Source organism: Vulpes lagopus, chromosome 5 (genome assembly GCF_018345385.1).
Source record: "Vulpes lagopus strain Blue_001 chromosome 5, ASM1834538v1, whole genome shotgun sequence".
NCBI classification, from domain to species: Eukaryota; Metazoa; Chordata; class Mammalia; order Carnivora; family Canidae; genus Vulpes; species Vulpes lagopus.
Window position 1 is genome coordinate 773,068 of NC_054828.1, and position 11,248 is coordinate 784,315.

General features: G+C 61.9%; 1 protein-coding gene and 1 long non-coding RNA gene across 9 annotated transcripts; one reads left to right on the forward strand and one right to left on the reverse strand.

Annotated features, from left to right (window-relative positions):
- The first annotated feature begins 939 nt into the window (after nt 1–939).
- Nucleotides 940–6,106, forward strand: HDAC10 (histone deacetylase 10). 8 transcript variants are annotated; one of them, XM_041755779.1, is made up of 20 exons: nt 945–1,236; nt 1,306–1,440; nt 1,666–1,762; nt 2,006–2,103; nt 2,184–2,288; nt 2,445–2,513; nt 2,617–2,743; nt 2,925–2,990; nt 3,115–3,174; nt 3,249–3,338; nt 3,473–3,579; nt 3,650–3,717; nt 3,797–4,061; nt 4,139–4,223; nt 4,568–4,653; nt 4,798–4,854; nt 5,028–5,106; nt 5,277–5,459; nt 5,568–5,705; nt 5,830–6,106. In XM_041755779.1, the coding sequence occupies exons 1-19, from the start codon at nt 1,178–1,180 to the stop codon at nt 5,661–5,663; spliced, it is 1,932 nt and encodes a 643-aa protein (XP_041611713.1). In that variant the 5' UTR covers nt 945–1,177; the 3' UTR covers nt 5,664–5,705; nt 5,830–6,106. The 8 variants fall into 8 exon arrangements, with proteins under 8 accessions (XP_041611718.1, XP_041611716.1, XP_041611712.1 ...); XM_041755781.1 differs by having other exon boundaries at nt 5,637–5,705; XM_041755777.1 differs by having other exon boundaries at nt 948–1,236; nt 5,546–5,705.
- Nucleotides 6,107–6,951: 845 nt separating this feature from the next.
- LOC121491206 lies at nt 6,952–11,205 on the reverse strand. Its single transcript, XR_005987896.1, has 3 exons — nt 10,916–11,205; nt 7,935–8,090; nt 6,952–7,261 (listed from the first exon to the last, which is right to left on the reverse strand). It is a non-coding gene; the product is annotated as an uncharacterized LOC121491206 (long non-coding RNA).
- Nucleotides 11,206–11,248: the final 43 nt, after the last annotated feature.

Below are 11,248 nucleotides of genomic sequence, written 5' to 3' on the forward strand. Positions count from 1 at the left end.
CGGAGAGGTGACGCTGGGGCACCGGCTTCCCGGACCCTTGGTGTGCCACCCTGCCCCTCCCACCAGTCCCCGCGGGTGGTGCGCCCAGAGCGGCCGCCCAGCCGAGTGTGGTCAGACAGGCTGCCGAAGTGGACAGCGAGTGGCCTTCTCTGCTCAGGGCGCCATCGGGAGCGGGGTGGTCCCCGCAGGCCCTGAGGCTGCGTGGCACAGGGTGACCACTTGGTGCTCTGGCCACAGCCGCGGAGGTTGGCTCGGGGTGGGCACTGACCCCAAGTGAGCGAATCGCAGCCTCCCCGGAGCGAGTTGGACGTCCGCAGCCTGCTGGCAGGTGCCTCATCAGGACGTGGGGACCCCAAGGGCAGCGGGGGGAGCAGGGCCGTCTTGGGGCCGCTGCTGCATCCCCGCCATAGCCGAGGTCGTCCCCTCCACCCCCCCCACCATGGTCCTCGCACATGATGCAGCCCCCGGGCGTTGCAGCCCCCGGGCGTTTCTGAGTCCTGCCTGGGCCCTCGCTCGCCCTCGCCCGTTCCCCAGCCCTGGCCTGGACCGGCCCTGCGCAGCGGGACGCGATGGGCTGCGCGGTCGGCGCGGGGCTGGGGGAGATTTGGGGCGGCCGGCCGGGGACACTCGGTGGGGTCCCTGCGACAGTCCGCGGCGTCCGGGGCACGCGGGCCATCGGCCCTCCTCCCACCCCGCTCCTCCTCCTCCTCCTCCTCCTCCTCCTCCTCCTCCTCCTCCTCCTCCTCCTCTTCCTCCTCCTCCTTCTCTCCCGCCCTTCCTCCTCCCCCCGCCCCTCCTCCCCCCCCGCCCCTCCTCCTGCTCCCGGCCCCTCCTCCTCCTCTTCCTCCTCCCTCCTCTCCCGGCCCCTCCTCCCGGCCCCTCCTCCCTCCTCCCCTCCCCCTCCTCCCGGCCCCCGGCTCCGGGCTGAAGGAGGAGGAGGTGGAGCCGAGCCTGGAGCGCGGAGGAGGAGCGTCTGGGCCGCCCCGCTCGGGTCCCGCGGCGCTCGGGGGCCGGTCCGGGGCGGCAGGGGCGGGGCGGGGCGGGGAAGCCGGAAGCCCGTCCCGAGGAGGGAGCCGCCGCGGCCTGGGTGCTGCGCCTTCCCGCCCAGGCCCCGCGCCGTCCCAGCTGCGGCCCAGGGTCGCCGACCCCCCAGGGACACCCCCAGGGTGGTGGGACCATGAGGACCGCGCTCGTGTACCATGAGGACATGACAGCCGCGCGGCTGCTCTGGGAAGAGTAAGTGTGACCTGGCGGGGGAGGGGGGGTGCGCAGGGGGGCTGGGCCCTGAGCTCCGTGTCCACGCAGCCCCGAGTGTGAGATCGAGCGACCCGAGCGCCTGACCGCAGCCCTGCGGCGCCTGCAGCAGGGGGGCCTGGAGCAGAGGTGCCTCCAGCTGGCCCCCCGAGAGGCCTCCGAGGCGGAGCTGGGCCTGGTCCACAGGTCAGACCGCGGGGAGCCACACGCCCCAGGAGGCCGCCCGGGCCCTGCCTGCCGGCATCTTGGGAACAGTTTCTCCCCTACTTGCCCATTTCTCCACTGGGTGGGTGGGTGGGTGGGTGGGTGAGGGAATGGGGGAGGGGGACAGTCCTACCAGGGTCCAGTCCCCCTTTTCCTCCCCTTCCTGCTCCTGCTGGTGACCCTGCATCCCCTGCCTGCCCCCTGCAGTCCAGAGTATGTGTCCCTGTTGCGAGGAACCCAGGCCTTGGACACCCAGGAGCTGCGGGCGCTGTCGGGACAGTACGATGCAGTCTACTTCCACCCGGTACGGCCCTGGGGACCTGCCTCCCACCCGAACGTGCATCCACAAGCATCTGCCCACTGTGTGCCGATATCCCCACGTTCATCAGCGTGCAAATGCCCTGCATACCGTGCCCGCTGCTGCTGCGGGGACCTGGCACTGGCCCCTGTTCTGCTGAGCCCTGGTGCCCCACAGCCGGGGGCACAGGCCTGGGCAGAGGCGGTGAGGTGTAGCGGGTGCCAGCTCATTTGCACCCCTCCCCCGCAGAGCACCTTCCACTGCGCCCGGCTGGCCGTGGGGGCCACACTGCAGCTGGTGGACGCGGTGCTGATGGGAGCCGTGCACAACGGGCTTGCCCTGGTCAGGTGAGGGCCGGCCCCTCCGCGGGTGACCCTGCGCGGGCACAGGTGGACCCTGATGCGACCGCACCCATTTTCACCGGCAGACCTCCTGGGCACCACAGCCAGAGGGCCGCTGCCAACGGATTCTGTGTGTTCAACAACGTAGCCATCGCAGCCAGGCACGCGCAGCAGAAACACGGCCTGCAGAGGTGTGTGCTGGGCTTGCCGGGGGCCAGGGGCCAGAGGAAAGTTGTGGCGGAGGTCGCTGAGACACCCGCTTCAGCCCTTTCCCACCTTGGGCTGGGCTCCTGGCCCCAAGGCTGGAGGCCCTGCCCCTCGGTGAGCTCGGCACTGCCTGTCCCCAGGATTCTCATTGTCGACTGGGATGTCCACCACGGTCAGGGCATCCAGTATATCTTTGAGGACGACCCCAGGTGAGCTGGGGATGGGAGCCTCCCGGCGACCCCTGCGGGGGGGCCAAGGGGCTGAGGTCCTCACTTTTGACCTCTGACTTCTGCCGTGGCTGGCCATCCACAGCGTTCTTTACTTCTCCTGGCACCGCTATGAGCATGGCCGGTTCTGGCCCTACCTCCGGGAGTCAGATGCGGACGCCGTTGGGCAGGGGAAGGGCCGTGGCTTCACCGTCAACCTGCCCTGGAACCAGGTGCCCACCGCCCTGCCCGGCCCCCCTCCAGAGCCCCCTGGCCAGGCCCCATCCCCTGCCCTGCAGCCCCAGGCCTCCCGGACCAAGTCCAGCACATCCTCCGGGGCCCCAGGGCCACGCCTGGGGGTGAAGACCCCACAGCCCTCCCGATGGGCCCCACACTAATGCCCCGTGGCCGCAGGTCGGGATGGGAAATGCTGACTACCTGGCCGCCTTCCTGCACGTGCTGCTCCCTGTGGCCTTTGAGGTAACTGCGTGGGGCAGGTGTGGCCTTGGGGGGGCTGTGGGAGGGGGACTCCGTGCTCGGGCTCCCCCTCCCCCTTCACCCCTGCTCCAGGCTCTCTCTGGCTCCCCCCCCGCCCCCCCCGCAGTTTGATCCTGAGCTGGTCCTCGTCTCTGCAGGATTTGACTCCGCGATTGGCGACCCTGAGGTGAGGGCCTGGCCCGGCCAGGGAGGGTTCTGGGGGCCGGGGCAGGCCCCCTTCACGCTGGGCTCTGGTTCCAGGGGCAGATGCAGGCCACACCAGAGTGCTTCGGCCACCTCACGCAGCTGCTGCAGGTGCTGGCTGGAGGCCGGGTCTGTGCCGTGCTGGAGGTGACCGTGGCGGCTGGGTGGGCTCCGTGGCCAGGGGCTGGGCTGCAGGCCGGGGCGGCCGTCCTGCCGGGGATGGGGGCGCCCCGCCCCAGCGCCGGCCCTGCCCCATTCCACCTAGTCCTCTCCTTCTCCAGGGTGGCTACCACCTGGAGTCCCTGTCCCAGTCCGTGTGCATGGTGGTGAGGGCGCTGCTGGGTGACCCTGTCCCACCCCTGTCGGGGCCCATGGAGCCTCATCGCAGGTACGGGGTGGGAGGCTGGGGGGGCTGGGCATTCCAGGCTGGGCCTCGCTGCTCCTGCTTCTCCCTCCAGTGCCCTGGAGTCCATCCAGAGCGTCCGGACAGCCCAGGCCCCTCACTGGACCAGCCTCCGGCAGCAAGGTCAGTGTGGCCCACGCTGGGCAGCAGGGTTACTGCCTGGGCTCCCATACCCTGGCTTTGACTCTGGACCATGCCCTAGGGTCAGCCCCCACACCAAGGCCCGGCACCTGCTCCGCAGACGGGAGGACCTCACCTGTGTTGCCCGGGGGACCCACGTTCAAGGCAGTGGAGGCCCAGGCCTCGGCTGTGCTGAGTTCCCTCCTGGGCCAGCTGCACCTCCACCCCACACCCCCTGTCCGCACGGCTGTTACCCTGACCGTGCCAGATGCTGCCCTGGGCCTGCCCCCTGCTGTCCTCCATCAGGAGGGGTCAGCCCCCCAGGAGGAGACACAGGCCTGGGCCAGGTGGGCAGAGCGGGCCTGACGGGAGGGATAGGGCCATTTGTCACTCCCTGTCCACATGTCCCCATTTACCACCACAGGCTCCATGAGGCCCTGGCCCAGGACACAGCTTTCACTGCCCTTGGAAAGGTCCTGCACCTGTTGAAGGGGATCCTGGATGGGCAGGTGGGGCACCTGGGATGGCCGAGGGCAGCCCTGCGGCTGGGGATGGGGCCCAGGAGGGCTGGGTGGTGCGGAACCACCTGGACGTGACTTTCCTTGTGTCTGGACCCTTTCTAGAACAGCTCTTAGGGACAGGCTCGGGACTTCAGGCCCACTCAGCCAGGCACTCTGACAGTGGGGCGAAGGGGATGATTTAAAGTGTGGTTTTAAGCGTCTTATTTCCAGAAGCGGAGCAGTTTGACTTCAGGTTGTACAGATGGCCGCTCTGTAGACAGAGACCAAGAGAGGGGGTGGATGTGACCCTACCTGATGGGCGTTGCCCTGCCCTGCGTTATTTACCTCCACAGGTAAGCAGTGGTGTTGCAACGACCCCTGCTGCAGCCGCCACGCTGGATGTGGCCCTTCGGTGTAGCTTGTCGCACAGAGCCCAGAGGTGAGCCTCACCTGGCCAGCCGGAGCCTGCAGAGCCTGGTCCATGGGCACCCCCTGCCCTGGCTGGCCACACCACTCCCGCTTCCCGCCGCATGGGGTGGGCTCTGGTGAGCGCAGCCTGTCCCAGGCCACCTTTTCCCTCTAGGGTGCTGTGTGTGGCTGTGGGACAGCTGGACCAGCCCCCAGACCTTGCCAATGACGGGTATGATGCCTGGGTCGCGTGTGCACCCAGTCCTACATGTGGGCACCCCGGGGCCCATGCGTGAGGGGCGGGCAAGCTCCCGGGAGGGTCTCCAGCAGTGCTGCCCCCAGCTGTTCCCCACCCCCCTGGTGCTGTCTGGGCTCACACCCAGGCACCTGGGTCTTCTCTGGAAGGAGGACTCTGTGGCTGGATATCAGAGGCAAAGAAGCCGCTGCCCTGTCCCCGTTCCATGTCTCCATGCCGCTGCCAGGGGTGAGCTGTGGTGTCAGGGCAGGGCTGCTCGCTGGCATCCTTGTGGGTACCAGCCCCTGGCGTTCACCTGTTCTTCTTGACGGGACCGTCGGTGTGGCTGCCCACCAGAGAGTGGGAGGTGGGGGACCCCGGGCTGAAGGGCTGGAGCTACGCTGCTGTCCTCCCTGCAGACAACGGGAGCATTCCTGAGCTGCGTCCTGGCCCTCGTGCTGCCCCTGGCCTACGGCTTCCGGCCTGACCTGGTGCTGATGGCGCTGGGACCAGCCCAGGGCCTGCAGGAACCCCAAGCTGCGCTCTTGGCTGCACTCCTGCGGGGTCCAGCAGGGGGCCGAGTCCTGGTCCTGGTGGAGCAGGTGAGTTGGGCAGGGTGGACGTCCTGTGGGTGGGGAGGTGGGGAGAGACCAGGGACTTGCTGCTCCCACCTCTTTTCCTGGCCCAGGAACCCACATCCCAGCTTGCAGGCATCCTGGCCCGGGTGTTGCATGGAGACGCACCCCCCAGCCTGGGTCCCTTCTCCACCGCCCCCCCAGAGGACACGCAGGCCCTGCTGTACTTGAGAGGGCAGCTGGAAGCACAGTGGAAGATGCTGCAGGTGGCCGGTGAGGATGCCAAACGCTGGGAATCTAGGCGGTAGTCCTGCCTTAGAGCTCTGCGGGGAGGGGCTCATGGCCTGGGGGTGACCTGCTCATAGCGCTGACCAGCTGACTATACCTGTGTTCCCAGCTCCTTCTTGAGTGCTGTAACCCAGTATCTTGAAATCGGCCACAGTGCAAGTATTCGCACCCCAGGGACGCCAATACAAGCTCGTCCCCCAAGAGCCGGTTATTCGACATTTGCCCGCACACCACTCCCTGAGACCTCTGTCCAGAGGGGCCAGACTGCAGAGCTGTCCACGGCCGTGACCTGGAGCCCACCTCCAGTGGCCACCTCTGCCCGGATGGCCCGTCCGCACTTGCTACACTGTTAACCTTGAAAATAAAAGTTATTTTACCAGCAAAAATGGGTTTATTTAGGAGTAGCAAAGGATTGCAGTTTGGGACAAGCAGACTATGGCAAGAGCACAGGCAAGTCCAGCAAGCAAAGGAGGAGGAACATTATTTTCTGGGAAAGAAGGAAGATGTTGGGAAGAGTTGTTGTGAATGAACATCCATTGGAGAAAAGCCAGAGTCGGGGACGGTGAGGATTCCCCGGTTCTGCTCCTGGGTCTCTAACTACCAGGGGTTCCTGTAATTGGGGCGGGTGGTTCAGCTCACCCCCCAGCCTCCCCTTCGGGCCTCCCAAGCCCACTTCATGCATTTCCCTTTATTAATTTTCACATTCCCCCCCCCTTTTTTTTTAAAGATTTTATTTCTTTATTCATAGAGACAGAGAGAGAGAGGCAGAGACACAGGCAGAGGGAGAAGCAGGCATCATACAGAGAGCCTGATGTGGGACTCGATCCAGGGTCTCCAGGATCACGCCCTGGGCTGCAGGCGGCGCTAAACTGCTGCGCCACTGGGGCTGCCCCATTTCCCCTCTTTTGATCAAGATCTTTCTTTGAAAGCATCGCTGATGGAGAGTCAGGTTTTCCGTATTTATAGTTTGGCCTATGGACGCAGGAAGGACTTTCCTGGTTGTCCTGTCCTCCATCAGAGGGAGCGCGCGTGCCCGCTGGAGACCACTTGAGGCCACATCTGAGTCAGAAGGAAGGTCAGGAGGGAGAACTTCCAGGCATTTCTCACTGAAAGCCTACACATTCTCAAGGTTACAAGTATTGGAGATGTTTCTCTATTGGGCACGTCTTTTTTTACAAAGGTTTGACAGGTAACAAAGTATAAAACTTAAAATAGCTACACAAAACAGAAGTAACACAACAATCCCAAATTGTATGATGGAGACACACAGAGAGGCAGAGACACCGGCAGAGGGAGAATCAGGCTCCCTGCAGGGACCCCGACGGGGGACTCAATCCCAGGACCCCGGGGTCACACCCTGAGGTGAAGGCAGATGCTCCACTGCTGAGTCCCCCAGGTGTCCCTGTACGACGGTTCTAAACCAGACGGTAGGTCGGCGGCGTTGCCTCCTGGAGGTATTTATTGGCACTTATTCCAATTTAGGGTAGAAAAGTTCCCCCTAGGGAGGCAAAGCCAGACTCCTGTGTGCCTCCTGGAAGTTCCTGCGGGGAGACGGGATGTTGCAAGAACACACGAAAACAATTAGCCAAGGGCATTTGGGCATTAGCTGAACACAAACAGCAAAACCTGAGACGCACTGAGACAGTACTGCTTTCTTTAAACAAACAAACAAACAAACAAAAAACACTTTGAAAACAAAGCTTAGGGGCAGCCCGGGTGGCGCAATGGTTTAGTGCCACCTTCAGCCCAGAGTGTGAGCCTGGAGACCCAGGATCGGGTCCCACGTCCGGCTCCCTGCATGGACCTGCTTCTCCCTCTGCCTGTGTCTCTGCCTCTCTCTCTCTCTCTCTCTTTCTCTGTCTCTCATGAATAAATAAAATCTTAAAAAAGTAAATAAAAAAATCTTAAAAAAAAAAAAGAAAACAAAGCTTATCTGATAATACAGCCTAACAGGCAGTGAATTCAGAGGCTGAATTTGGGTCAGAATCTAGTGTCAGACACAAGTCAGATGAAAGCGGGACTTTTGTGAATCCTGAATCTTCTAACCCATCAGGAAAGTGGGACATGGGTTTGTCCTGGGATCATGATGAGGCGCCCCCTCTGCAAGGGCTTGGGAGGAGCGCACAGGGCACCCCGTGCTCACCAGCCGCTGGGCAGGCCCAGCCGGGCTCTGGTGCTTTCTCCCCACGGGTCCCGCGGACCCAAGTCTCTCACCTGGATGTTGGCGGCACAAGGGCGGGTCAGCACATCCCGAGAGGGTTCTGGAGGGGTCTTTTTCCAGGAAAGGAAATCTCCAGGTTGCAAGATGTGATGCATAAGGTCATCATCTCCATCTCCCAGGAGCTCACGGGGAGATTGCTACTTTGAAAACTTAAAGAAAAAAAACACACATTCATTTATTCATTTGAGGGGAGAGTGTGTGCAGCAGGGGCAGAGGGAGAGACTCCTCAAGCAGACTCCCCACTGAGCGCTGAGCACCCCCCGGGGCTCAATCTCACTGCTGAGGAAATCACACTGAGCAGAAACGAAGACTCGATGCTCAACCGCTGAACCACCTGGGTGCCCCGGGTGGTTACTTTTATTTTTTCTTTAAATATCTTATTTATTTATGAGAGACCGAGGGAGAGAGAGGCAGAGACACAGGCAGAGGGAGAAGCAGGCTCCACGCAGGGAGCCCGACGTGGGACTCGATCCCGGGTCTCCGGGATCATGCCCTGGGCTGAAGGCGGTGCTCAACCGTTGAGCCCCCCGGGCTCCCCAGATGGTTACTTGTGATAGAAGCAGTCAGACCTGAGCATCTTGAGTGGATCTGCTACCACTAACTGTGGGTCAGAGGGGCAGAGCCCGAGCGCGGTGGCTGTCCTGGGTCTCAAAGGCTGGATCTCAAAGGCCGATCCAGAAGGACCGGCAGCAGGCTCGTGGCCCAGGTACTTGGGAGGCTGACGGATTTTGCCAGTCGAGACTCCCCGTTTCCGGTCGTGCGTGAGACTAACGTGGGGCACAGAGGACGGCATGTGCACCGGGAGCAAGACCTGCTGGAGCACCGCGGCAGGGACAGTCTTCTGAGCCCCATGAAGCTCTAGACGGCTTCCCCACGGAAGCAGCCCTGGCCTAAGACAGAGCTTCAGTCCCATGAGGAAACCCCAAACCATGGCTAAGAGACGCTGACATCCACGCATTATAGAAGCTGCACGAGGGGATCCCTGGGTGGCGCAGCAGTTTGGCGCCTGCCTTTGGCCCAGGGCGCGATCCTGGAGACCCGGGATCGAATCCCACGTTGGGCTCCCGGTGCATGGAGCCTGCTTCTTCTGCCTGTGTCTGCCTCTCTCTCTCTCTCTCTCTCTGTGACTATCATAAATAAATAAAAATTAAAAAAAAAAAAAGGAAGCTGCTCGAAATCCACTCATGTGGACGGGTTTCCTTGTTTATGCTCTGGACAGCTGGGACAAGAGGCGGCACTTCCCGCCGGCTTCTTTCCCCACCAAAACTGGTTCTGAACACCCCGGTCCTTTTAATTGAAGGAGAGAGACCTGGGTCGATCCATTAAAGAACAGCGTTAGGGGTGCGTGGGAAGCTCAGTCAGTGAGTCGTTAAAGTCTTCAGCAAACAGGATCCCTGGGGGGCTCACGGTTTAGTGCCTGCCTTCGGCTCAGGGCCTGATCTTGGAGACCTGGGATCGAGTCTCACGTCGGGCTTCCTGCATAGAGCCTGCTTCTCCCTCTGCCTGTGTCTCTGCCTCTCTCATTAATACATAAATGAGATCATAAAAAAAATTCTTCAGCAAACCTATGGGGGATTTTCACTCATTTTAGGAGACTCTAACTATGCCTTGCAATTAAATTCAGCCTTAGTCCAGGGAATGTAAGAAATGTGGTGTTTAGCTGGATCCTCAGAAGATGTTAACTTTAAAGGAGCAGGTTTTGATGAGTCTAGGAAAGGAAGGAGTCAGGAGACGGGGTTTAGGGGAAAAGAGAAAGTCATGAGAATCTGAATGCGAATGAAGCGGTAGAGGAGCTGGGGTGGTGCCGAGGGAAGCTGAGTACGGACGGGGAGGTGGGGCCTTGTGTCCCCAAAGAAGGCAGGGGCATGGAAACAGTCCTTGGAAGACTTTCTGTCTCTGTTTGCCTCAGTTAGCCTAGACATTGCATTTTGCGGAGAGGCAATTTTATTTTAATGTATTTTTTTACCATTTATTTATTTATTTTTATTTTATTTTATTTTTTTTAATTTTTTTTTTAATTTTTATTTATTTATGATAGTCAGAGAGAGAGAGAGAGAGAGGCAGAGACACAGGCAGAGGGAGAAGCAGGCTCCATGCACCGGGAGCCCGACGTGGGATTCGATCCTGGGTCTCCAGGATCGCGCCCTGGGCCAAAGGCAGGCGCCAAACCGCTGCGCCACCCAGGGATCCCTTTACCATTTATTTAGAGACCGCACACGCATGCACGGGGTAGGGGTGCAGGGAGAGAATCCCACACTCCCCACTGAGCCCAGAGCCCCACGTGGGGCTTGATCCCATGACCCTGAGATCAAGCCCCACGTGGGGCTTGATCCCATGACCCTGAGATCAGCCCTGAGCTGAAACCAAGTGAGCAGCTAAACCCACAGCCCCACCCAGGCGCCCTGCAGAAATGTAGTTTTGGGTTCTTGATAACGTTTTGAAGCTTCAACATTCCAATCAAAGTAGGCATCCCAGTTAGGGTGCTTTTTTGGTTTTTAATCTATTTTTAAAGTATTCTTTTCAAAATAAATGAAGTACTCTTTTACTTATTACTCTCATTAGTCTGCTGGCACCAGTCCTTCTACACCTGCCCGCCCTCACCTGCCCGTCTGCACCAGCCCATCCCGCACCAGTCCCTCTCCACCTGCCCGCCTGCACCTGTCGGCTGGCAGCAGTCCTTCTCCACCCGACCATCCTGTACCTGCCCGCCTGCACCTGCCCGCCCGCACCTACCCACCCGCACCTGTGCATCCGCACCTGCCCGTCCTGCACCTGCCCGTCCACACCAGCCTGTACCGCACCTGCCCATCCCGCACCTGCGCATCCGCACCTGCCCGTCTTGCACCTGTCCGCCCACACCTGCCCTTCCCGCACCTCTCTGCTGGCAGCAGTCCTCTCCACCGGCCCGGCCCGCACCTGCCCTTCCGCACTTGCCCATCGTGCACCTGCCCGCCCGCACCCGCCCGTCCCGCACCTGCCCGCTGGCAGCAGTCCCTCTGCACCCGCCCGTCTGCAACGGGGGCGACGGGCAGCTCGGACGCGGGCGAGAAGCCGGGGTCCGGGCTGCGGTGCTTCCGGCCCGGGTAACCTGCGGGCTCGGGCCTCCCGGAGGGGCCCCTGCGTCCACGCGCTCCCGCGTGGCAGCCCGCCCCAGCTGTGCACCCTCTGTGGGCTTCTCGCCCCAATCAGCCTGACTCCGCCTCCTCCCCCGGCTCCGCCGCGGGCCTCAAGTTTCCCGCCCCTCGCGGCGCTCCAAGCCGGAAGCGCCCGCGCCCCGCCCTCCCGGTGACGCACTTCCGGCGCGCCT